This window comes from Scylla paramamosain, chromosome 23 (genome assembly GCF_035594125.1).
Source record: "Scylla paramamosain isolate STU-SP2022 chromosome 23, ASM3559412v1, whole genome shotgun sequence".
Taxonomy (NCBI): Eukaryota; Metazoa; Arthropoda; class Malacostraca; order Decapoda; family Portunidae; genus Scylla; species Scylla paramamosain.
Window position 1 is genome coordinate 16468249 of NC_087173.1, and position 27173 is coordinate 16495421.

General features: G+C 42.2%; 2 protein-coding genes across 5 annotated transcripts in view; one reads left to right on the forward strand and one right to left on the reverse strand.

Moving 5' to 3' along the window:
• LOC135112287 (SEC14-like protein 2) overlaps positions 1–2171 on the forward strand; it is a 31558-nt gene extending 29387 nt beyond the window's left edge. The window contains exon 10 of the mRNA XM_064026593.1: positions 285–2171. Coding sequence (XP_063882663.1) covers positions 285–382 — 98 coding nt within the window. The 3' untranslated portion in view covers positions 383–2171. The remainder of the gene's footprint in view (positions 1–284) is intronic.
• On the reverse strand, positions 2160–26673 carry LOC135112286 (polycomb protein EED-like). 4 transcript variants are annotated; one of them, XM_064026589.1, is made up of 9 exons: positions 25117–25271; positions 23373–23509; positions 22779–22950; positions 21970–22105; positions 16446–16609; positions 11721–11960; positions 10294–10446; positions 9851–9974; positions 2521–2710 (listed from the first exon to the last, which is right to left on the reverse strand). In XM_064026589.1, the coding sequence occupies exons 1-9, from the start codon at positions 25171–25173 to the stop codon at positions 2661–2663; spliced, it is 1233 nt and encodes a 410-aa protein (XP_063882659.1). In that variant the 5' UTR covers positions 25174–25271; the 3' UTR covers positions 2521–2660. The 4 variants fall into 4 exon arrangements, with proteins under 4 accessions (XP_063882662.1, XP_063882658.1, XP_063882659.1 ...); XM_064026590.1 differs by having other exon boundaries at positions 2573–2710; positions 9840–9974; XM_064026592.1 differs by lacking the exons at positions 9851–9974; positions 25117–25271 and adding an exon at positions 26259–26673 and having other exon boundaries at positions 2160–2710.
• Between the last annotated feature and the right edge of the window lie 500 nt (positions 26674–27173).

Consider the following 27173-nt stretch of genomic DNA (forward strand, 5'->3'; position numbering starts at 1 on the left):
TACCAGATGTTGGGCATTTGTTATGATCAAAGTAAATATTTTATTATTTTCTAAAGCTAATAACCTTTGATAACTTTGTTGTTACTATAGTATTCAGTTCTTCAGTATTTTTAAGTTATGTTGTATATGGTTTCAATGACAATTTAATGAAGCCTTTCTCAGTATAAAGGTGATGGACATCCAATACTTCCCAAACACAAAATAATAAATCTTACTGCACACAGTTCACGCACAACAGGCAAGCCTTGGCAGCAGGTTTTGTGACAGCAGTGTTGTGTTTGCAGATGTGGTAACGTTTGACAATGAGTTCAGCTACATGCGCTCCAAGAAGGTCCTGTACTCTGTGAGTGTGGTGAAGCCAGACAACCTGACGGAGGAGTGACATGACGCCCTGGACTCGCCTGTGGACGCCTCTTGAGAGAAGGAAGCACTTGCCAAACCACTTCTTTCCATGTTGAAATTGTGAAGCACTTGCCAAACAGTTCTTTCCATGTTGAAATTATTAGGTAGAAGTGATGGTCATGAACACAAATGTGACAAAGGAATCCTCTAAGAGCAAACTTGTACCACATAAGTTATACTCCCTTATGTGTCTTTCTCTCTGTTTTGTCTTTCTCTTCCTCTCTTGAAATTATATATATATATATATATATATATATATATATATATATATATATATATATATATATATATATATATATATATATATATATATATATATATTATATACACACACACACACACACACACACTATATAGTCCCCCTATACATCTTTCTGTCTGTCTACTTTCCCTCTCTACTTGCTCTCTTTGTCTTAAAACATGTAAACTGTGTACATAATTTTTTTTAATATTCAGATGTTTGCAGCTATTTATTCTCTATACTTTATGTGTGTGTGTGTGTGTGTGTGTGTGTGTGCGTGTGTTGGGATGTCTGTGCTCTGAGTACTGTAAGGAACCAGTACATACTGTGCCTTTACTCCTTCATTTGTTAAAGTCTCAGGACATTTCTTAGTGTTCTTGTCTGTGATGTTTATATAACCCCAACATGTGATAAAGCTTCAAATTATGTTTTTATAAGAGATTACTCAACAGGATATTTTAAGCTGCAGGATTTATATGCAGACATCTCTGTTAGGGCATTAGTATTAGTTAGGACATTTAAGTAGTTAGTGCATGTAGTTTGTTTCAAGACTATGAACTGTGGAGCTTGCATATTTTGGGTATATTTTTGCTAAACTTTCTACTACCTTTTGCACAACTTATTGCCTTGACTAAGGTAACACTAACATTTTTAACCATCAGTATTAATGTTAGTTGTACATACACATTTTATGTAAAAGTATCCTGTAACAAGAAATTGACGTGCTCTATACAGAAGTGTAATTTTTAGCCATTTTTAGAATACCCAAGTAATAGTAAGTCTAATACATACTTTCTTCAATATTTAGAAATATTTAGTAGTCTTGAAATTCTTTGAGTTGCACTCTGTTTCTTTATTTTTTTCTTTTTCTTTTTAGACTCTTTCAATGCTTCCCATAAGTGTTTGGCCTCAGTCTTTGTTTTCTAGTTACTGGTGGACAGCACCCATATGGCACTGGTATGACCTGCTGTCTCTTCAGATTGTTATGTGAACTACCTCTAAGGGCATGTTATTGTTCAATCCAATGGATAAATTTTCCCACTTTTCTTTAGTCGGTGAACCTCATGGTCTATCATCATTACTTGTTACCATCTCTTATACAGAATGCAATTAGTTGCCAGCTACTTGCAAGAAACTTTCACAGTCCAAACCAGTGTTTGATGTCAGGGTTTCTTTTTAAGTGCAGCAAAAACTGTCTTGATAAACAAACCATTCTCAGGGTAAGAAAAAATGCTACCGAGTTCACTTGGGGAGTGCCAGAAGTTGGTTTTGTTTTAAGCTTTCTGGCTGATGTTCTCTAAAAACATATCTAGATCAGTTTCATTGAATATAAGAGACCATCACTATGCTGGTGCTGCCTGGTGCCCACTGGTCTCAGTGTCAAGCATAGAGCTACTTATCACATCACCAACACAACACCAGTGCACAATGAACAAGGACTGAGGAATTATTTTAGGCCAAAGTGAATCTGTACAGCAAAACAACTTAATGTTGAATTAAAATCCAAAATAAAATATTTTCTATCAAACTATTTATTTTATTTTACACCTGAATTTGTCACAATTCATTGTTCAGCATAAAATTTTAAGTTTCCTAAGAGAATAGCGAGTTTTCACACACTGATTTTCTTACATAGCAACTGCAATGCACAGGATAATTGTATAAAAGACCTTCTTAAATCTATTTGTATATATTTACAAGAGTACAAAAATATCTTAGCATTAAAAACTTTGCCTTTTTGTAAAATACACTTGGCAAAGTCAAGGAATAAATGTTAAGTTAAAATTACAAACTGTATAAAAACCAATATACATCCCCTTACTGTTGTGTTTGCTGCTGCTGTGGAGTGTGCTGCTGCGGCATTTGCTGCTCCACTCTGTCCCAGCGCCATATGGTGGCGTCGTCACACACGGTGATGAGAATGTTGCCGTTGCGGGAGAAGGCTGTCTGGCGGATGGGTGCCACACACTTGGGGTGCGTCAGCGTAGAGCAGCGCGCCTGGGAGGGGTCTGAGATGTCAAGGTCCCAGACGTAGGTGCGGCCCAGCTGGTTCCCCACGGCCATCACCTGTGAGGTTGATTAATGTTACCAATCCTGAATCTCCTTGGAATAAGGTTTTTGAAGAGACAGATGCACTGTGTTCATCCATGCCTTCGGGGAATGTGTGACACCTTGAAGCGTCTACTTAAAGTATTCGGAGTCAAGTGCTGAAACTTTGCTGCAGGTAAATAGGCATTTACGTTGCCAACATTTTGCGTGAGCAAGAACGATGTATGTCCAGCAGAGTACGTGACAATGCACAGTCATTATAATGTACAACTACAATAACATACTGAAATTTTAACAAATATTTAATTGGAATAACAGACCAAAACTGCCACAACAAACTCGCCACTTGTGCAAGCAGTGGAATTTAAACCAAAAATTAATGAACCAAAACTAGAAAGACAAGCTTGCCATTTGTGCGAGCACTGAAATTTTATCAAAAATTTAATTGGAATGACGAACTGAAACTCGCAAGACTAACTCACCAGCTGTGTGAGCTGCTGCTCACCTATCCGGCACCTATCCCTTTCTATCTTTTATCCTTTCCTCTTCCTTCTTTTGTCTTGTCTCAAACCTCCCTCCATCACCTCCCCTCCCCCTTATCAGTCTCTTTCCCCTCCTTTATTTTATGTCCTTTCTCACTCTCTATATGTAATTCAATTTTCATTCTCGATCTCCTTCTACATAGCAATCAGAGAGAGAGAGAGAGAGAGAGAGAGAGAGAGAGAGAGAGAGAGAGAGAGAGAGAGAGAGAGAGAGAGAGAGAGAGAGAGAGAGAGAGAGAGAGAGAGAGAGAGAGAGAGAGAGAGAGAGAGAGAGAGAGAGAGAGAGAGAGAGAGAGAGAGAGAGAGAGAGAGAGAGAGAGAGAGAGAGAGAGAGAGAGAGAGAGAGAGAGAGAGAGAGAGAGAGAGAGAGAGAGAGAGAGAGAGAGAGAGAGAGAGAGAGAGAGAGAGAGAGAGAGAGAGAGAGAGAGAGAGAGAGAGAGAGAGAGAGAGAGAGAGAGAGAGAGAGAGAGAGAGAGAGAGAGAGAGAGAGAGAGAGAGAGAGAGAGAGAGAGAGAGAGAGAGAGAGAGAGAGAGAGAGAGAGAGAGAGAGAGAGAAAACGGCTCCAACTTATAGGGGTTTACTGTATGTCCCTGTGTGACCCTGACAGTAGGTAATGTGACCTAGCAGTGCAACACTCAGGATGATAATGTGCGAAACTTGGGATGGTAAGAATTTAGGACTGGGCGTGAAACTCGAGAGGGTACTGTATATATTTGTTGTGTTATCTCAAATGCAGTAATGCAAATGTGATTATTTTGATGTATTTTTTTGAAAATTGTGGAATTTTTTTATATTATTTTCTAGTTCCCTGGAACCAATGAATTTTTTTCCATAGGTCCTTCAGTTGCCATAATGCACCTTTGCCATCACAAACGCTACATTGGAACGAATCCTGTTCCCTGTTGTGTACCCTACTGTCCCTGTATACATATGCATGTACATACACATATGTGATATGTATAACAATATAGTAAAATCCCTCTTATCCGGCATCAACAGGACTGCCGACATGCCGGATACTTGAATATTGCCAGATACTTGAATAGAAGTGAAATTATGTCCACAATCACCACCCTACACTCACGCATCTTACCATAACAAAGATCAGCTGATCTTAATCAGCAGCTGATCTGATCAGCTGCTTAAGTGTAAGCACAACACGCTTCCTCTTTTCTACAACTTTAGGCATGATGAAGGCGTCAGGCGATAAACAGTGCACACGCAGGACTGAGTCACTGAGTAAACACAGTGCAGTGGGCCGCGGGTGGCGCGAAGCAGTGCGCTCAGGTGGCGAGGAGACAAAGTCTGCCTCGCGCGGGAATTTTAATCAATTTTATGAGTACAGTACACATTGATTTTTTATTGATTTTAAGGCTCGGGGAAAAATGTGCCAGATACTTGAAGCTGCCGGATACTCGAATGCCGGATGAGAGGGATTTTACTGTACTTCAAATTACACAGTAACATTAATATTTAACCAACTATTTTCCTACCTTGGCTGTGAACAGTCCTTTGATATGCCTTGCACCCTACACAAAGCATTTTGAAATTTTTCACTTATACAATGGAAAGCCGGCATGTCTTTATATTACCTGCATCCAGTTTCCTGTTCATAAAAGTGAGTTTTTTTGTCACTGTTTCTCCTTATTACTCTTAAATCATTTATATTTTCCACAACATCTATTCATTGGGTACTAGGTGCTAGTAAAAGCAACATCCCCAAATAGACTCCTTGAAGTATGACAGATTTTAGATTTTAAAATATATTGTAATCTACTGAACAAAGATATGAGCATTTTAAAGTTAAGAATGTAATTGTCTTATTTCATCACCAATTTGAGTGATTTTCATATATCTTAGCCATTATCATAGAGATAAAGTGTCCTACAAATCATCAGAATATTTCAGTCATAAGTGCTTTATGTAAAGGAATAACTTCAATCAGTCACACTGATGCCTCCTTCAGAAAGTTATATTTTTTGCAACTTTGCTGTTTGTTTATATGAAACTTCACTGAAGGTGGTTCTCAAACGAAAGGTGTTTATTTTAGAAAAAAGTGCGTGTCTTCTCTTTCTTCATCAGATGCTGGTACACAGGCTTCATCTCTGCCGCAACACCCTGATGTAGTGCAATGTGGATATGGTTAATTTGAGCACCAAAATTCAACTTTTTTATTGAAGATGATGTTGATGAAATGGTGGAAGGGGTGTGGATGTGGCTGTAAGTGTGATGTCATGAAGATGTGGAGGAGGAGGAGGAGGAGGAGGAGGAGGAGGAGGAGGAGGAGGAGGAGGAGGAGGAGGAGGAGGAGGAGGGGCAACGGTGGAGTGTCATGTGAAGGTGGTGTTCTTTTTCATATGTTGTTTCTTGGCCTTCTAATCACTATTCCCTTCCTTTTGTTACCTTTAGGAATGTAATGAAGGAAAACACAAGGGAAATGTAACAAACAGGATACCAGGAGCCAGAATCAATGAAAATACAGGAGCTCATAGGCATAGTCTCCCACTCTGAAATTTGGCAGGTGACTGATTTGCACTATCCACTCACTGATGCTCTCCATTCCTCACACAGCCTACTGCATGGGCTCTGGTGAAGTGAGATTCAAGTGAAAATTCACCTTTGTTCCACATTAAGTAGGTCCCCACTTGCCCCACTCCTTCCCGTGGGATGGGATCTTTAGAGCCCTTTAAACTTTAAATGGGATCTTTAGAGTCCTCCCTTGGCAGGAGGAGGCAGTAGACACCTGCCGAAACGATAATTACTCCCAGTGAGGTCTAAAGCACTGTTCAGGGGGTGCTGTGAACTTATCATTAAACCCAGCTGTGACCTCACTGAACATTTCCCTTTGTGTCTCACAACACAAGGGGGCAGTCACAGCCTGCCCTCTAAAGACAACTCTCTTCCTCCACACAAAACTACAAGCACCTAATAACACACACACCCTTCACTCAAAAATTTTAAAATGATCATGGCGACTCCTACACCAGCCTCGGAGTCCCCATCTGGGGAGGGGACCATAAATGTCCCCAGGCCGGACTGCCTTTCTGTCGACGACCCTAAGTGTCTTGACACCCCCCTCAACTTTTTCTTCATTAACTTCTGCAATATTCGCGGTCTAAGATCTAATTTTCAATCTGTAGAACACCACCTCTCCTCTTCTAAACCTCATCTTCTTTTCCTCACTGAAACTCAGGTGTCTGAGGCAACTGACAGTAGCCCCTTTTCTGTTCCCTCCTACTTTCTCTATCCTCATTTTCGATCCAAAGCTGGATGCTACGTGTATGTGCGCAATGACTTAACCTGCTCTTGTGCCCACGCCCTTGAATCTTCCGAGTTTTCCACCATCTGGCTACGACTACAGTCACTCTCATACTAAATTTATCTGTGCTGTATACCTCTCACCTAACTCCTCTGACTATAAGAAATTCTTTGACTACTTAACTTCCAAAGTGGAGCACATTCTGACCCTCTTCACTTTTGCTGAGATCTCCATTCTTGGAGACTTCAATGTTCACCACCAGCTTTGGCTTTCCTCTCCCTTCACTGACCATCCTGATGAACTAGCCTACAACTTTGCTATCCTCCATGACCTAGAGCAATTGGTGCAACACCCTACTCGTATTCCAGACCGTCTTGGAGATACGCCCAACATTCTTGACCTTTTCCTGACCTCTAATCCTTCTGCTTATGCTGTCACCCTTTCTTCTCCATTGGGCTCCTCTGATCACAATCTCATATCTTTATCTTGTCCTATCACTCCAATCCCTCCTCAGGATCCCCCTAAGCGAAGGTGCCTCTGGCATTTTACCTCTGCTAGTTGGGGGGACCTGAGGAGGTATTTTGCTGATTTTCCTTAGAATGACTACTGCTTCCGTGTCAGAGACCCGTCTTTGTGTGCTGAATGCATAACAGAGGTGATAGTGTCTGGCATGGAGGCAAACATTCCTCACTCTTTTTCTCGTCTTAAACCTTCCAAACCTTGTTTTAACACAGCTTGTTCTCGTGCTATACATGATAGAGAGGTGGCTCACAAAAGGTACTTAAGCCTTCCATCACCAGAATCTCATGCACTTTATATTTCTGCCCGGAACCATGCCAAGTCTGTTCTCCAACTAGCCAAAAACTCCTTCATTAACAGAAAATGTCAAAACCTTTCAAGATCTAACTCCCATCGTGATTTCTGGCATCTAGCCAAAAACATCTCCAATAACTTTGCTCCTTCTTCTTTCCCTCCTCTATTTCAACCAGATGGCACCACTGCTATCACATCTATTTCTAAAGCTGAACTCTTTGCTCAAACCTTTGCTAAAAACTCTACCTTGGACGATTCTGGGCTTGTTCCTCCCTCTCTACCCTCTGACTACTTCATGCCACGTATTAAAATTCTTCGCAATGATGTTTTCCATGCCCTCGCTGGCCTAAACCTTCAGAAGGCTTATGGACCTGATGGGGTCCCTCCTATTGTTCTCCGAAACTGTGCCTCCGTGCTTGCACCTTGCCTAGTCAAACTCTTTCAGCTCTGTCTGTCAACATCTACCTTTCCTTCTTGCTGGAAGTTTGCCTACATTCAACCTGTTCCTAAAAAGGGTGACCGTTCTACTCCCTCAAACTACTGTCCTATTGCTTTAATTTCCTGCCTATCTAAAGTTTTTGAATCTATCCTCAACAGGAAGATTCTTAAACATCTATTACTTCACAACCTTCTATCTGATCACCAGTATGGGTTCCGTCAAGGCCACTCTACTGGTGATCTTCTGGCTTTCCTTACTGAGTCTTGGTCATCCTCTTTTAGAGATTTTGGTGAAACTTTTGCTGTTGCCTTGGAAATATCAAAAGCTTTTGATAGAGTCTGGCACAAAGCTTCGATTTCAAAACTACCCTCCTACGGCTTCTATCCTTCTCTCTGTAACTTCATCTCAAGTTTCCTTTCTGACCATTCTATTGCTGCTGTGGTAGATAGACGGTCACTGTTCTTCTCCTAAATCTATTAACAGTGGTGTTCCTCAGGGTTCTGTCCTGTCACCCACTCTCTTCTTATTATTCATTAATGATCTTCTAAACCAAACTTCTTGTCCTATCCACTCCTACGCTGATGATACCACCCAGCACTTTTCCACGTCTTTTCATAGACATCCAACCCTTCAGGAGGTAAACATATCATGCAGGGAAGCCACAGAACGCCTGACTTCTGATCTTTCTAAAATTTCTGATTGGGGCAGAGCAAACTTGGTATTGTTCAATGCCTCAAAAACTCAATTCCTCCATCTATCAACTCGACACAACCTTCCAGACAACTATCCCTTCTTCTTCAATGACACTCAACTGTCCCCCTCTTCTACACTGAACATCCTCGGTCTGTCCTTTACTTATAATCTGAACTGGAAACTTCACATCTCATGTCTAGCTAAAACAGCATCTATGAAGTTAGGTGTTCTGAGACGTCTCCGCCAGTTTTTCTTACCCACCCAGCTGCTAACTCTGTACAAGGGCCTTATCCATCCATGTATGGAGTATGCTTCACATGTCTGGGGGTTTCCACTCATACTGCTCTTCTAGACAGGGTGGAATCAAAAGCTTTTCGTCTCATCAACTCCTCTCCTCTAAATGACTGTCTTCAGCCTCTCTCTCACTGCCGCAATGTTGCATATCTAGCCGTCTTCTACCGCTATTTTCATGCTAACTGCTCTTCTGATCTTGCTAACTGCATGCCTCCCCTCCTTCCACGGCCTCGCTGCACAAGACTTTCTTCTTTCTCTCACCCCTATTCTGTCCACCTCTCTAACGCAAGAGTTAACCAGTATTCTCAATCATTCATCCCTTTCTCTGGTAAACTCTGGAACTCCCTGCCTGCTTCTGTATTTCCACCTTCCTATGACTTGAATTCCTTCAAGAGGGAGGTTTCAAGACACTTATTCATCAATTTTTGACCACTGCTTTCACCCTTTTATGGGACTGGCATTTCAGTGGGCATTTTTTTTATTAGATTTTTGTTGCCCTTGGCCAGTGCCCTTCCTACATAAAAAAAAAAAAAAAAAAAAAACGCCAGGCATTTAAATCCTTTGTGTCAAGGAAAATGTTGTTCAGGAATTATTTCTAGAAACTGTACAAACATTTAGTGCCCAGTTTTGTAAAATACCACATTCTGACCCTTCGATTGTCATGTGCCCACCTCAACATTAGCTTTCCTGCAGGCCAGGGAGTAAGTGACCATTATCACATCCCCATTTCCCAGACAAACTATAAAGACTTCTCCACACAATTGGATGGTGGCCTCTCCCTATAAAAGACCCCATAACAATATACAAATTTAGAGGGAGGATGGTCAACAGATATGGATATAATGCCATAAGCAGAAAAGAACAAAACAAACTATCAAAATATCCATGCTTGTCGTTTAATGGCAGAACACATCCTTCCCATCTACACATTCACAGCGGTCACAGGAAGCAAGCCTTCAGTTAACATTATCAAACTGAAAGACAAGCTTGTCTTCACTATCACTCTCAAATGAAATACACTCAAAATATTTCCATAGCTTTGATGGGTGAATCAGTGGGCAACCCATGCCTGCAGCTGGCAAATGAATGATATGACCTGCCCCAACCTGTCAACCACCTGCCAACGTATCCAGCAATATGGGGAACACCACAGGCATGTCCAACACACTTTGGTGAAGACACAGCCTGCTAGATCTGTCCTTTAGCATGAAGCCAGCTGGGATGTGCTTCATCTGGTAACACTGTTGAGGAGGGGAGAGAAATACACTCAACAAGCAGTGACCATCCAGCACTGCCTGTGTGGACAGGCCCCAATTAATTCTACAAATAAAAATAATTGATGGGAGGTAAGTGAACCAAGAGGAAAAGTACACAAAAGAAATCAATTAAGGATGACAGTAATGTCAAAATATTCAGGTTTCAAATGCCAATGGTGGAACAACAAGACTAATTAATTAATCCATGTTCATCTCAAAGCAAAAATCCAAAGAAAGGAACTGAAGCCTATATAGAGAAATGCAAGGGAGAAACTGACAGCCAAACTGAAAGGTGTTTAATTACCTTCTGCCAGTAGTCGAGGGCAAACCTCATGAACCAGATCTCACACTCCTTGTAGTCAAACTTGTGGATGATGGTGACATTGGTGTCGTTGTGCTTCAGTTCAGTCTGGTTGAGCAAACCAGGCTTCCAGCACACAATGGTGTTTTCACAACTCTGCACAAACACAACTTAATGAGGAAAGGAGCAAACCACAAAATAATCCATCTATCTATATACCAGGCTGGCAATCCCACATACAGTGGCCCAGACAAAGTACTACACACTCACATACACACATCATTCACACTCTTAGCCCTGTTGGCTCCTGGTGAAAAAGGACAGTTTGGTGAACCATTATACTACACATAATAATGGTAATAATACTTTTTAAAGGTGGAGTGGATGGGTGGGGAGGAGTCTTTCACTCTTCTATCCTGTAATCTTCCACTAGTTTAGAGTTGTATAATCAAGCAGCCTAGAAAGGATGTATTGTTCTTCATAATAATGACAAGCAGCACACTGCAACATAACCAGGACACTTCTCATAACTTTGGATATTCTTTTGAACTATTCTATTTTAGGACTAGCATCAACAGTGGGCCTTTTCTCTGTTTTTGTTGCTCCTAGCCAGAATATCTGAAAAAAATATTAAAATAAATAAATAAATAAATAAATAAATAAATAAATGTATAAAAAATCTCTATATACCATGCTGCCAAGTCCATATGGGGTAGCTCTGACAAAACACACAAACACATAGACTAAAGAAACTAAACCTGCCCACCTTGGAAGAGAAAACAGAGAGAGGTGACCTGATTGCCTTGTATCAGATTTTGTTGGGCTATGAAAAATTGGACCAGAGTGATTTGGTGGTGAGAGACTTTAGAAGCACAAGAGGGCATGAGGAGAAGATGAAGGATGTATGTAGAAGGGATATTAAGGAGAACAATTTCCTGCAAAGGACTGCAGGAATCTGGAATGAGCTGCAAAAAGAAGTAGTAAATGCAATAACTGCATATGATTTTAAAGAAAAACTGGATGAGTAGATAGTGAGACAGGACAGCATGAGCTTAGACTCCTCCTCCTGTAAACCACAACTAGGTAAACAAACACACACACACACACACACACACACACACACACACACTTACTCCTATTGGCTCCCGATGGAAAGGGACAGTCTCATGGCCCACCCTACTACACCCCAGGAGCTTAGGTATAGCACAGCTGGCCACATACATCCACTGCAAGGCTCCACAGCACACACTGGTTTACCATTATCCCTTCATAATGAGATTGTTCTCTATCCTGCACCTACTCCAGTCTTGAGACCACAGCAGATGCAGGGTACTTCTTACTAAAAATGAAGGAATAGATAAACAGATAAATACGTTAATTACAAGCACCAGTGAAAGAGTCCCATACAAAGCAGAAATATTCTCCCTCACCTTGGAGAGGATGAACCGCCCCAACCAGCGCACACAGTCCACATAATTGCGGTGGATGTCCCGAGTGGAGAAGTCTGGGAAGTTCTGCTGGACGGTCGGGAATGGAAGAACAGAGCGGCTCGGGTTGAAGGTGTATGACTGGTTGATGGTGGACAGCATGAGGTCTGTGGTGAGCTTCCAGATCTTCAGCGAGTGGTCCATTCCACAAGATACAATGCACGTCCCCTCCACCTCAATGTCCTGAGAAGGATGAAGTGCCTCTTTAATGCTTGACAAAAAGGTGAGGGATGAAGTATCACACAAAGGTAAGGAAGTAAATGCCTCTGTATCCTCCTTGACACAAAGGTTAGGGAGTAAATGTCTCTGTATCCTGGACACAAAGGTAAAGGGAGGGGGGGGGGAAAGGCTTCTTATGCAACACTTCAACAATCAGACTGGTTCAGGAGAGGACACAACCAGAAGCTCAAATTAAGGAACCTAAATGATGTTAACAGAACGAAGTGAAAGTGAAGGTAAAGAAATGCAGATAGGTATTAGGGGGTGAGTTTATTCCCAAGCAGTTTCACTCTTGGGTGCTTCAGGGGAACTCTGTCTCTGTTTCTCTCTCTCTCTCTCTTTTAACTTCCACCCCGAACTTGTCTGAATGTCTCACCATAATGAAGTATGATGGAGGGATAGGATCTATGAAAGAATCCTGGAAGTTGTGATCCTGTGTGGGAACAAACTCTGGTGAAAGATGGAAGAATAATTTGATGTTTTGAGCTCAAATTACAAGGTGATTCATGGAAGAGTGTGTGACTTATGATGAAGGATGAATTGTAAGCAAGGGAACTCTGCAGCTGATGGATGCAGATGAAAAAACTGCATACTTATCTATCTACATACCAGACTGGCAATCCCACAGAGGGTGGCCCAGACAAAGCAACACACACACACACCATCTTGAACTCACACGGGCAGAACGTGTGACCTTAGGCGCTCTCGAGCAGCCTCGGCCAGCTTGTTGCCCTTCCCCGCCCCCTAGTGATAGTGACCTCAGTTTTTTCTGTTTTCAACTTTTAGCTTTTAGTTTTAGGCTCGCCCTGGTGGGATTGTTGTACTTGTGAACACAATTAGCGAGTGCATGTCAACACATAAAGAAGAATAACGTGTGCTTCAGTGCAAACGTACGAACGCAACTATCTCCTGCGTCGTAGGCGAGGATCCAGTTACCCGCCGCCCATCGTGATACAGTGCCTTAAGACCTTGAAACTATTTCGGAACTGAGGATCGAGAGGAGGTAAAAGTGTGGTGCGTCCCATCAAGGTAGTGACCTCCAGTGCCAGAGAAGACCGCAGGATGGAGAAGAGGGAATACAAACACTTTGAAGTGCCGTGTGTGTGGTATAGTCTTCCCTCCCTCCGCTTATTTAATGCGACGTCTCTGGCCAACAAGATGGAAGAGTTGATTGCGACGGTGAGTTCTACTTGTGTGGACATTGTGGCGGTTACTGAGGCGTGGCAGATTATTCCTGAGGTGTGCATGATGCAGGACTACCAGCTCTACCATCACCTCAGGACAGGACGCAGGGGGGCGGAGGGGGAAGTGGCCGTTTTCTGCCGCTCTGCCCTCAGCCCCTCACACCTCCCTGTCGATATTCCTGCCGGTGAGGAGGCCCTGTGGGTGAGAGTTATGCCCCCCTGCCATCCCAGCAACACGGCCTCCATCATCGTGTGCGTCGTCTACCACCCCCCACGAGCCACCACAGCACAGTTACTCACCGCTCACATCATCGACACTGCTGATGCCCTGAGGGTGAGGTATCCTACCGCCAAGCTGGTCATCTGTGGGGACTTTAACAGATCAGATATCAACGATATCCTACACCAGCTACACCTCACCCAGGTCATGGACTTCCCCACCCACCAGCAAGCCATCCTCGACCTTATACTGACAGACCTGGGCCAGCAATACTCGCCCCCCAAGCCGCTGCCTCCCATGGGACGGAGCACCCACCTCTCCATACTGTGGACACCCACACCCACCACCTCGACCCCCCCAGTCAGCTGTCACCAGGACCCACCACCCCATGCCTGACTCAGCCATGAGGGAGTATGGGCAGTGGGTGACACAACACCTGTGGACCGAGGTGCTGGATGTGGAGGATGTCCACTTAAAATGGCAAAATTAAGTCGCCACCACCACCACAGAAGCCTTCCACTGCTACTTCCCAGCCAAGAGCGTCACAGCGCACCTGTCTGATGCCCCCTGGATGACACCCTGCATTAAAAGCCTCATGTGTCAGCGGACCTGGGCGTTCCACTCCTGCCCGGTCCTATACAGGAAACTAAGAAACAGAGCGATCAGGGAGATTAAGACTGCAAAGGCAAGCTATTACCCAGACAAGATACACCACCTCAAGCTGACCAACAACAGACAGTGGTACGCTAAGATCAAAGCTTTGTGTGGCCTACAAAAGCACACTTCATCTCTTCCTTGCATCTCACACCTTCCTGTTAATCTTGTGGCTCAGGAGATGAACGATCATTTTGCTGCTATCTGTCAAACCTTCCCTCCCCTCCACACCACTCCGCTTCCTGCCTATCTTCCCGCTCCCTCCCCTCCCCCCATTGTCCAGGCAGTGGATGTTTTTAAGAGAATACTCAAATTCAAACCAAGATCCACCACACCCACTGACCTTCCTATAAAAATTTACAAGGAATTTGCTGTAGAGCTAGCAACACCGCTATGCTCCATAATAAACGCCTCACTCTCCCAGCACTCTTGCCCTGAGGACTGGAAGACATCTTACGTCACCCCCATCCCCAAAACTTCCAGTCCACAGTCACTCAATGACCTCAGGCCAGTCTCTATCACCCCCATCCCTAGCCTTATTTGTGAAGATTTTGTGTATGACTGGGCCTACACCAAAATTTGTAATACCGTGGGCATCAGACAATTTGGAAATATTAAAGCCACCTCCACCTCCCATTACCTGACCAGCTTCCTTGAATTCATCCACAGCCACCTGGACAAGCGAAACACCTCTCTAGCTGTTGCTTTTGTGGACTTCAAAAAAGCCTTTGATCTTGTTGATCACACTGTTGTCATCAGCAAGGCAGTAAGTCTAGGTCTCCCTCCTAACCTGGTAGTGTGGCTAGCCGACTTCCTCACAGGGAGGCATCAGGCCGTTTGCTATGAGGGCTCTGTCTCTAATTTCCAACAGCTGACATGTGGGGTCCCCCAGGGGACCAAGATGGGTCCTCTATGCTTCCTCCTCCTCATTAACGATGCCCTCACTGACACCCCCCATCACTGGAAGTATGTGGACGACTGCACAGTGGGCGTCCCAGTTTCCACCAAGAACCCGGACTACTTGCCACTGCAAGCAATTCTGGAGCAACTGCAGATGTGGACGGAGGAGAGCAGGATGACCATCAACCACAGCAAAACTGTGGTAATGCATTTCTGTACCTCCTCTGTACCAGTGCCCCCTCCCCAGCTCACAGTGGGCCCTCACCCCCTCCAGGTGGTCCGATGTGCCAAGCTTCTTGGAGTCATGGTGGATGACCAGCTGACCTGGAAGTAGCATGTCACCAGCACCATAAGATCAGCTACATACAGGCTGTAAATGCTGCGCAGACTCAGGTCGCTGGGGACGCCGACAGATGAGTTAAGGGGGGTGTACCTCACCTTCATCCTCCCCAAACTCATGTACGCCTCCCTAGTGTGGTCCTCCTCCCTCACACACACTCAACAGCTACAGCTAGAGAGTGTGCAGAAAAGGGCATGCAGGGTCATCCTTGGCCCTGCCTACACCACCTATGAAGAAGCCCTGACCACCTTGAGTCTGTCCAGACTATCAACCAGGCACCGAGAGGCTCTGGAGAAGTTTGGAAGGGGACTACTGCATCATCCACGTCTCAGAAACATGCTGCCGCCTGACGTGCTTCGCCTGGTCCGTGCCACCAGACATCACAACAAGAAAACGCCCCTAAAGGCGCCGCGCACGGGCCGGTACAGACTCAGTGCGATTCCCACCATGGTGCGAGCCATCAATCAATAGTCCCTTCTAGATTAGACTTACCTTTAGGATTAATGTTAAGTATTTCCCCACCCCCTCTGTACATTTTCAGTTTGTTAACTGCCTAAATAATAAACCGTTTATTATTATTATTATTATTACACACACACACACACACACGATTCACACTCTTAGCCCTAGTGGAGGAAAGGAAAGAGACAGTTTCACAGACAACCTTACTACACTCCAAACTGTACATACAATCAGAAATTGATATAGATAACACATTAATGTAGTTTGCACTTACAAGTCTCATAAAGCAGCAATAAATGTGCAAAAATAACTCCTCAATCACTTACAAAGTTCTGGAAGATGACAGTATCAATTATCAAAACTAAATGACTCACATTCATCATTGTTATCATGTTTTAAAGCTTAAACTTTCTGTTATTAATACCAGGGATTGAAAAATCAACAGGATATAAAATAAGCTGCTTAAGGAAAGGGTTCCCCATGTACATTGCAGCTTTCACCTTTTGTAAATCCCTTCATGAAAACATAATTATCTATCTGTATACCAGGCCACAATCTCACACTGGGTGTATCAGACAAAGCACCACACATTCTTACTCTTAGACCCATCAGCTGCTTGTGGAAAGGGGCAGTGTTAAATGTTGCCTCATCAACAATAAAGACTAATACAAAGTGCAAGAGACACTCACGGCACTGAGCACCTCATCCCTGTGTGCCTCCACGCCTCCAAAGGTGGCCACCAGGATGTCAGTGCGGATGTTCCACATGCGCAGTGCGTGGTCCTTGCTGACAGAGAGCAGCAGGTTGGGGTCCCGTGGGTGGAACTTCAGTTCATTAATGGCATTTCCATGACCTGCACAGGAAGAGGAATTCCATACTTGATACTGTGTTCATATCAAGAAAATCCATCTATCTCTACTATCTCTATACCAGGCCAGCATTCCCACACAGGTTGGCCCACACAAAGCACCACACATTCATACACACATCATTCACCCCCTTAGCATGATGGCCTCATGGATTATCTGTATTAAGAAAAAGACTGATATAAAAAGTCTAAAGGCATTTCCAAATCTCCTGTTTGTATATCCCTTTGTTGCCTCCAGCTTTCTTGTTTCTGTGACACCTCCCTGACAGTGAGGAGACAGGAAGTACTGCAGCACAATGTGAATGGTGGTTGGCAGGAAATCTCTACTCTTATAAAGACAAGTATACAGTAAAAAAAATAATTAAATAAAATAATAATAATAAAAAAAAAAATAAATAAAAAAAAAAAAAATAAATAAATAATAACAATAATAATAATAATAATGTAATAATAACAACAACAACAACAACAACAACAACAACAACAACAATAATAATAATAATAATAATAATAATAATGATAATTAAATAAATAAAAAAATAAAAAATAAAACCTCACTGAACGTTTCCCTTTGTGTCTCACAACACAAGGGGTCAGTCACAGCCTGCCCTCTAAAGACAACTCTCTTCCTCCACACAAAACTACAAGCACCTAATAACACACCCTTCACTCAAAAATTTCAAAATCATCATGGCGACTCCTACACCAGCCTCAGAGTCCCCATCTGGGGAGGGGACCATAAATGTCCCCAGGTCGGCCTGCCTTTCTGTCGATGACACTGAGTGTCTTGACACCCCCTCAACTTTTTCTTCATTAACTTCTGCAACATTTGCAGTCTAAGATCTAATTTTCAATCTGTAGAACACCACCTCTCCTCTTCTAAACCTCATCTTCTTTTCCTCACTGAAACTCAGGTGGCTGAGGCAACTGACAGTAGCCCCCTTTCTGTTCCCTCCTACTTTCTCTATCCTCATTTTCAATCCACAGCTGGATGTTGCGTTTATGTGCACAATGACTTAACTTGCTCTTGTGCCCACGCTCTTAAATCTTCTGAGTTTTCCACCATCTGGCTACGACTACAGAGTCACTCTCAAACAACATTTATCTGTGCTGTATACCTTTCACATAACTCCTCTGACTGTAAGAAATTCTTTGACTACTTGACTTCCAAAATGGAGCACATTCTGACTCTCTTCCCTTTTGCAGAGATCTCCATTCTTGGAGACTTCAATGTTCACCACCAGCTTTGGCTTTCCTCTCCCTTCACTGACTATCCTGATGAACTAGCCTTCAACTTTGCTATCCTCCATGACCTAGAGCAATTGGTGCAACACCCTACTCGTATTCCTGACCGTCTTGGAGATACGGCCAACATTCTTGATCTTTTCCTGACCTCTAATCCCTCTGCTTATACTGTCACCTTTTCTTCTCCATTGAGCTCCTCCGATCACAATCTCATATCTGTATCTTGCCCTATCACTCCAATCCCTCCTCAGAATCCCCCTAAGCGAAGGTGCCTCTGGCGTTTTGCCTCTGCTAATTGGGGGGACCTGAGGAGGTATTTTGCTGATTTTTCTTGGAATGACTATTGCTTCCATGTCAGAGACCCGTCTTTGTGTGCTGAGGCCATAACAGAGGTGATAGTATCTGGCATGGAGGCGTACATTCCTCACTCTTTTTCTCAACCTAAACCTTCCAAACCTTGGTTTAACACAGCTTGTTCTCGTGCTATACATGATAGAGAGGTGGCCCACAAAAGGTACTTGAGCCTTCCATCACCAGAATCTCATGCACTTTATATTTTTGCCTGGAACCATGCCAAGTCTGTTCTACAACTAGCCAAAAACTCCTTCATTAACAGAAAGTGTCAAAACCTTTCAAGATCTAACTCCCCTCATGACTTCTGCCACCTAGCCAAAAATATTTCCAATAACTTTGCTTCTTCTTCTTTCCCTCCTTTATTTCAACCAGATGGCACCACTGCTATCACATCTATTTCTAAAGCTGAACTCTTTGTTCAAACCTTTGCTAAAAACTCTACCTTGGACAATTCTGGGCTTGTTCCTCCCTCTCCTCCACCTTCTGACTATTTCATGCTACCTATTAAAATTCTTTGCAATGATGTTTTCCATGCCCTTGCTGGCCTAAACCTCTGAAGGCTTATGGACCTGATGGGGTCACTCCTATTGTTCTCCGAAACTGTGCCTCCGTGCTTGCACCTTGCCTAGTCAAACTCTTTCAACTCTGTCTGTCAACATCTACCTTTCCTTCTTGCTGGAAGTTTGCCTACATTCAGCCTGTTCCTAAAAAGGGTGACTGTTCTAATCCCTCAAACTACTGTCCTATTGCTTTAATTTCCTGCCTATCTAAAGTTTTTTTTTAATCAATCCTCAACAGGAAGATTCTTAAACATCTATCACTTTACAACCTTCTATCTGATGGCCAGTATGGGTTCCATCAAGGCCGCTCTACTGGTGAACTTCTGGCTTTCCTTACTGAGTCTTGGTCATCCTGTTTTAGAGATTTTGGTGAAACTTTTGCTGTTGCCTTGGACATATCAAAAGCTTTTGATAGAGTCTGGCACAAAGCTTTGATTTCCAAACTACCCTCCTACGGCTTCTATCCTTCTCTCTGTAACTTCATCTCAAGTTTCCTTTCTGACTGTTCAATTGCTGCTGTGGTAGATGGTCACTGTTCTTCTCCTAAATCTATTAACAGTGGTGTTCCTCAGGGTTCTGTCCTGTCACCCACTCTCTTCTTATTATTCATTAATGATCTTCTAAACCAAACTTCTTGTCCTATCCACTCCTATGCTGATGATACCACTCTGCACTTTCCCACATCATTTCATAGACATCCAATCCTTCAGGAGGTAAACATTTCACACAGGGAAGCCACAGAACGCTTGACTTCTGATCTTTCTAAAATTTCTGACTGGGGCAGAGCAAACTTGGTATTGTTCAATGCCTCAAAAACTCAATTCCTCTATCTATCAACTCGACACAACCTTCCAGACAACTATCCCCTCTTCTTCAATGACACTCAACTGTCCCCCCTCTTCTACACTGAACATCCTCAGTCTGTCCTTTACACATAATCTGAACTGGAAACTTCACATTTCACCTCGCACCTACCTAAAACAGCTCCTATGAAGTGTTCTGAAACTTCTCCGCCAATTTTTCTCACCCCCCCAGCTGTTACTCTGTAAAAGGGCCTTTTCCATCCATATGGTTCACATGTCTGGAGGTTCCACTCATACTGCTCTTCTAGACAGGGTTGAGTCAAAAGCTTTTAGTCTCATCAACTCCTCTCCTCTAACTGACTGTCTTCAGCCTCTCTCTCACCGCTGCAATGTTGCATCTCTAGCTGTCTTCTACCGCTATTTTCATGCTAGCTGCTCTTCTGATCTTGCTAACTGCATGCCTCCCCTCCTCCTGTGGCCTTGCTGCACAAGACTTTCTTCTTTCTCTCACCCCTATTCTGTCCACCTCTCTAATGCAAGAGTTAACCAGTATTCTCAATCATTCATCCATTTCTCTGGTAAACACTGGAACTCCCTGCCTGCTTCTGTATTTCCACTTCCTATGACTTGAATTCCTTCAAGAGGGAGGTTTCAAGACACTTATTCATCAATTTTTGACTACTGCTTTGACCCTTTTATGGGACTGGCATTTCAGTGGGCATTTTTTTTATTGGATTTTTGTTGCCCTTGGCCAGTGTCCTTCCTACATAAAAAAAAAAAAAAATAAATAAATAAATAAATGAAAAAAATAAATAAAACAAAATAAAAATTAAAATAAAACACAACCAATCCTGTCACACTCACAAATGACATGCTTGATGAACTGCACAAACACAGACACACACACAACTTATCACTATCTTGAAAAGATAGTGATGGAAAGTAATGATATAGTTATTGTTGGTGATTTTAACTGTAAGGAGATAAAATGGGAGACACTAACAACTACTGGAAGTGAGAGCTCAGAGTAATAAACTATTAAACTGGGCAGTGGAAAACTTGATGACTCAATGAGTTGATAGTGATACAGATTTAGTGGAAGAGATAAACCATCAAGACTTGATTCAGTGTTTATCAAGGACACAGAAATTATTGAAACTATACACTATAATAGCCCTCTAGGTAAAAGTGATCACGTGTTGATGGAATTTAATTTGAAAAATGAAAATGCAATCATTGATGAAAATTATAAGGTAAGATTTAAATATAGTAAAGCTGACTTTAAAAAATTAAGAAAGTACTTTGTTGCCATGGACTGGAAAGACTTTGAAGACACAGAAGATGTTCGGGAAAAATGGGATGAATTTATAAGGATATCTAATTCTGCTGTGGAGAAATTTGAACCTAGAGGAGAAGCAAGATGTAGAAAGGGTAAAGAATGGTTCAATACAAAATGAAAAGCAGCTAGAAATGGTAAGTCAAATGCTTGGAACAGATGGAAGAGGAAAACTGAGAGCAGATGGGAAAAATGTACTGATACTAGAAACAAGTACATTGAGATAATAAGAATGGAGAGAAAAAAAACTATGAAAGAGATACAATAGATAAGTGTATAAATGAACATGTACAGTCCCAGTCAGTTATGAAGAAATACTTAAGATGATGGAAGAACTTGAAGTAAATAAAGTAACTAGTCCAGATGAAGTATCAAACTGGATATTGAAGGAATGTAGAGAACAACTAGCTGATAAAATTCAGTTTAGTGGTGACATCACTATCACAGGGAAGAGTACCAAAGACTGGAAGAGAGAAAATATTGCACCAATATACAAAAGAGGAAATAAGGAAAATCCAGTGTCCTTGACTAGTGTTGTAGGAAAACTATGTGAAAGAACAATAAAGGAAAGATGGATAGAATACTTGGAGGGAGATAAAGATTTGGTAAATTGTCAGTTTGGATTTAGGAGGGGAAGATCATGCTTCATGAACTTATTGTCATTTTTATTCAAGGGTAGTTGTAACACTACACTGTCAGTAATGCATGATGTCGAGCTGCTGGGCAGCCAGGTGTGGAGGAATTAGACTTGAAGAAAGTGTTTGACAAAGTACCACACCGAAGATTGCTATGGAAGATAAAAAATTGTGGAAATATTGGAAGAAGACTGCTGGAATGGATAGAGGATTATCTGGATGATAGAGAGATGAGAACTGTAATACAAGTCCAAAATTCATCTTGGCTTGTGCTCAGATTAAGAAAACACACTAAGAATCACTAAAAGTGCAAATATATAAAAGAAATGTGACCAATCAGTAAAAAGTGAAGAGGTACAAATTAAGAGGACTGGTATTTGAATGTATTAATTTAATCACACTCCACACTCACCAATGAAGTGCTTGATGGACTGCATGGTGGCCAGGGAGAAGATGCGGATGACACCCCGGGACCCAGCAGCAGCCAGGATGGGACGGCCAGTCTCCGTGTCGTAGCTCCAGGCCACTGTGTAGAAATTCTCCTCCGGCTGTGAAGGCAAGACAGGAAGGTGAATGTGATGTGAAGAAAGGAAGGTGAGGAGGCTCGGAGATACTAGGGTAGCAGAGAGGGATGAGAAAGACAGGCAGGAATTGACTGGAAGAAAGACACACATTGCAAGCCGAGTGAAAGGGATGAGGTAAAGAAAGGCTGAAAGTGATTAGTAAAAAACACACTGTACAGAGTAAAAGGTGGGCTGGCCAAGAGATACAAGGATAGCAGAAAGGAATGGGAAAGATAGGCAGGAAGTGACTGGCCTTGGTCACTGCTGCTCTTACAGAAAACAAATTAATTCATTAATTAAAAAATAATGAAAAAAATCTCCCAATGATCCTATAACAAAATCTGACAATAAGTAGTCTTAGATCAAAGGACTCAAGTCTGACAGAAACACAAAACACAGTAGGAGTAAGAGTGACATGTTACCTGACCATGGCTGCATCTACATCAAGAGTAGTCTTAGATCAGATGATTTAAAATTGAAAATGCAAGAAATGCTCAACACAATGGAAGAGTGGCACGTTAGATGACTACACCTGCACCCGAGTCTGGATCACTGCACCGGACAATGAGCAGATTTTTGGCATATCAGGCAACTTAACACTTGACATAAACAAACACAGTGGAAGAGTGGCATGTCAGCTGACCACACCAGCACCTACGTCAGGGTCACTGTAGCACTGAAGCAGCTTGATGGACCCATCTTCCATGCACTGGTACACGGACACTCTGTTGTTGCCAGCTGTAGCAAACACGAGGGGCTGGCCATCTCGCAAGTGCTGGTTGAACTGAGCACCAAAGATGGGCTGGCCGTGGTCTTCCTTCAAGTAGCACCTGCCGAGGGTCATGATAGATGTAATTACTGTAGTTATTTTGTTCCTTAATCATTAGTGCAGGAGCAATCACTTCACTGACAGGTACAGGTGCCTCTCAGTTCTCAAGATACAGAGGGACTTTCAGGCACCATGTAAAACGAATCATGCAAAAAATAAATAAATAAATAAAAGAAAAAGAAAAAAGAAAAAAGAAAAGAAAAAAAAGAAAATAATGAAAAAATGGGGACTGGGTATTTGGCCTGTTAAACTGCATTATTTTACCCTTATGGTACAAATTTATACCAATCCCTCTATTTATCCCTGTTTCTTAATACTAACTTTAAGTATAAAAGCTAAAACAATAGAAACTACTCAAGAAAACCATGAACCAAACAAAGAAAGCCATGCAGTGCAGTTTGTAGGAATACTCTGGCAACACACCCAAACTTGTAGCCCATCCTGAGAGGGGGAGGAACCTTCTTGCGGCCGCGGTTCTTCCTTCCCTTCCTGCGCAGGGTCGGGGTGCCACTGCGGGAGTTGTCGGCGTTGGAGCCACTGCCAACACTGGAAGTGTCGTCCTGAAGGGCAAGGGGACATCAGGAAATGACATCAGGAGGTGACAAGTGGGAGGTGACATTGAGGTGACAGATGGAAGATGGAGGTGACAGGTGGAGGTGACAGCAAGAGGTGACAGGTGAAGAGGTGTTGCCCTTTCAAGTCAAGATCTACTCAGTGAAAAGATCAGCAGTGAAATTAATGAACAAGGTCTATCTAAACTTGACATAACCTAACTTAGCCAAACCAATAGTAATATCATTCTGAAGTGGCAGCCAGGTGTGGATACAGCAATGCCACTTTTCCTAACACTATGCTACATAACTTGTGTGTCATGTATGTAAAAGGTACCACAAATAAGATTAGATTAGGTTAGTTTGGTTAGGTTAGGTTAGGTTAGGTTAGTTTGGTTAGGCTAGGTGAGGTTAGGTTAGGTTGAATTAGTTTCATTAGGTTAGATTAGGTTAGGTGGTGGTGGTGGTGGTGGTGACAGCTGGCTGGTAACCACGGGTGAGCAGCAGCCAGTCTTCTTGGGGGGAACATTGAGAGTGAGGGTTACTGCTGTGTTACTTATTTGTGAGGATCAAAATATTTTTTTCTGGTAAATATCAGTTTGTTTTGTGTTAGTCTGCTTTTCATTTTTACCACAAGTCATCAGTTTCTGCAGGGTTGAGGGCTCAAAGGGATAAAAATAAAAAGTAATGATTTGACCAAAACAACAAGCAGATTAATTCAAAACACAATCAGAAAGTGTTGTCTGGAACAGAGAAACTAGTGAAAGTGAAATTTTACCAAAAATGCTCACATAATTTCAATACTAACTTAGCCACCTAACTTAACCTAACCTCACTCAAGCAAACCAACCATGCACGTACGCACATGCATGCAAACACACACACACGCACACACACACACACACACACACACAAACATACACACACACAGGTTAGCATCACAGAGACGGGGACGGAGGGGGGTGAGACAGCCACCTGGCAGTGAAAAAAGAAAAAAAATAATAATAATTTCAGCTCAGTCAACATAATGCGTTTAAGGGTCAAGCCATTTGTGTGTCCCAGCAACCCACCAAATATTACCCAGCGACCCTGCTTGAGATCCACTGCATACACAACCCACAACACTGTTCCTTAACCAGCCCTTTGCTAAACACCCTCTCTAACTTAATAAACTGAACCAAATCTGACTTACCACAACCCTAAGCCAAATAGTTAACCTCAAAAGACAAACAAACCAAAACCCTCCGTTCCCTAACAACCTTCCATAACTTAATCAATTCCCCTTTACTTTACCTTCCATCGACTTCCAACTCCTAACCAAACCAAACTTACCGTAACCACAAAACCGATTAGTTAACCTCAATAAGATATCAAACCAAGGCCCTCCACTCTCTAATTACCCTCCGCAACTTAATCACCTTCCCTTTACTAATCACCCTAACTGTACCTGAACTAACTAACCGCAACCACAAAACCCAATAGTTAACCTCGAAAGATACACACGGGCACCCTCCATTCTGCGTTAATCGCCCTTGCCAGTGCTTCCCTCCCTTCTCCCTAATCACCCTTGCCAGTGCTTCCCTCCTCCCTAACACTATTTATACTCCCACACTCACAAGTTCATCTCCAGAATCCTCCATGAGGGAGCTGCCGTCACCATTGGGTAGCGTCATGCTTCGGGGAATAAAGGACAGGGTTTTCTACCCCGCGCCGCCTCTCAGTAACCAACCCGCGGCCTCCAATTAATTCCGGGTGCTGTTGTAGTGTTTTATCTTATGCTTACTAATAAATGAGTTAGGTTTCCTTATTTTGGGGGGAAGTTTCATAGTTTGTGATTTTTTTGAGGGCTATTTTTTATATTTGTGACTTTTTGTGAATATTTATTTTTACATTTTTTTTTATGGGGGATAGTTTTAATTTATTTCTGGTGTTTTTAGTTATATTTTCTTGCATCGATTTTTTTTTTGTGTTATTTTTTACATATTTCCCACTTTTTTTTCAAGTATGTTAGTTTTTATTTGTCCTGGGCTAGCTTTTACATATTTACACAAATTTTCAGGTATTTTCTGTCTATCTTTTCCCGTCCACTTTTATATCTGACAATCCTCGGCCGACATGCTCTTCATCCTTTCTTTTAATATATAACCAAATGCTGACCAACAGTATAAAGTTTGTTACATAAACAGCCTTCCCCTTATCTTCCATTATTATTATTTTTTTCTGCAGTGAATGTGTAGAATTTTAATGTATAAGCTACTGCGAAAGTAATATACGAGCTGCTAAAGTCTTTATTATTTATTTTTGCATTATTATTCGTCCTTAACTTCATCTTTCATTATCTATTATTTTATTATTTTTCTTATCTGCATGCATTATTTTATTTTCAGTGTATAAACCGCTGGATAAGCAATACATGGGTTGCTGTACATCGTTTCCTTGTTATTCATTACATATTATACATCCTTCCCTTTACCTTTCTCCACTATTTATTGTTTTCTAACCTGAACGAGCGAAGGAAGACGATAGTAATAGTGAACGGAAGAAGAAAGAGGAAAAGTGAATGGAATAGGACAAGACTAATGGTGAACAAGAAAGACTAAAGTATAATAGAATATAATTGAATGTGAGTTAGGAAAAAGGACGAACAGAATAAATGCTAAGAGAAAATTTTATATGGAGGACCTTCCCCTCTCTCTCTCTCTGGTAATAATAATAAAAATAAAAATAAAACACGAATAAACAAATAATAAGAACTCACCGCTTCTGTTGCTTCAATTCGCCACCAGCACCAGCACCACCACCACCTCCCTCACGCCCTCCTCTCAGCCCATCCAGACTTATCACTACCACATATTTCACTCCAATGGCTTATTTCTCTCACCACACGAACTGTCCACACGTGAAGAGGGCTTTAGTCATCTCTCAGTGTGTGCTTGCTGTTACGTTTTCCAGAAATGTGTGGTGTTGTGTTGTCCTCGCTTCAGTCTTTGTGTTGTGTTGTGGTTGTCTGATTTTTTTTATCCTCCTCGCCTCAGTCTGTGTTGTGTTGTGTTGTGTTATCCCTGCTTCAGTCTGTGTTGTGTTGTGTTGTGTTCTGGTTCTCGAGTCTCGTTTTGTCCTCCTCGCCTCAAACTGTGTTGTATTTTGGTTGTCTAGCCTTGCCTTCCTTGACCCAGACAGTGCTAGGGGCTACCTAGGGCAAAGGTGTTCATAGAGCAAATTAGACTGATGCTAGAAATATTTAATGTGAACTATTTAGCAATGTGTTTATCTATAGGGACATACAAGCAGTTGTCTAGTCATTAATTCAGCGAGTGTATAGTTTTCACAGCTTTTAGGGGTTACTTGGGACAAAGGTGTTGTTGGGTTCCTTAGAGGGTATTAAATTAATATTGAGGTGTTAGATGTTAGAGTAAACTATTTAGTAATTTACGTGTCTATATTACAGGAAGCTAAATAGGAGTATAGTATATTATTTCGTGTGTTTAGTTTCCATACAGATTACACCAAATAATTATTTGGCTTCAATTCGGACTTTTTAAAGGTAAATAACACCTCGTATATGTTTTCTAGACTCAAAATTCAAAGATGATTGGTGTAAGAACAAATGCTTGGGCCTCCCACTGGTCCCTCAAAATCAATACCGTGTTTAGAAAAGTTTGTTGGGTTACCC

Bases quoted from the DNA above. Each gene is read 5' to 3' on its own strand.
- LOC135112286 (XM_064026588.1), bottom strand. From the start codon at position 25,173: ATGACGCTACCCAATGGTGACGGCAGCTCCCTCATGGAGGATTCTGGA. The intron at 11,961-16,445 runs GTGAGTGTCTCT...CATCCTTCTCAG, and splicing joins GGGATGAGGTGCTCAGTGCC to GACATTGAGGTGGAGGGGAC. The intron at 10,447-11,720 runs GTGAGGGAGAAT...GTGTTTGTGCAG, and splicing joins GGCGGTTCATCCTCTCCAAG to AGTTGTGAAAACACCATTGT.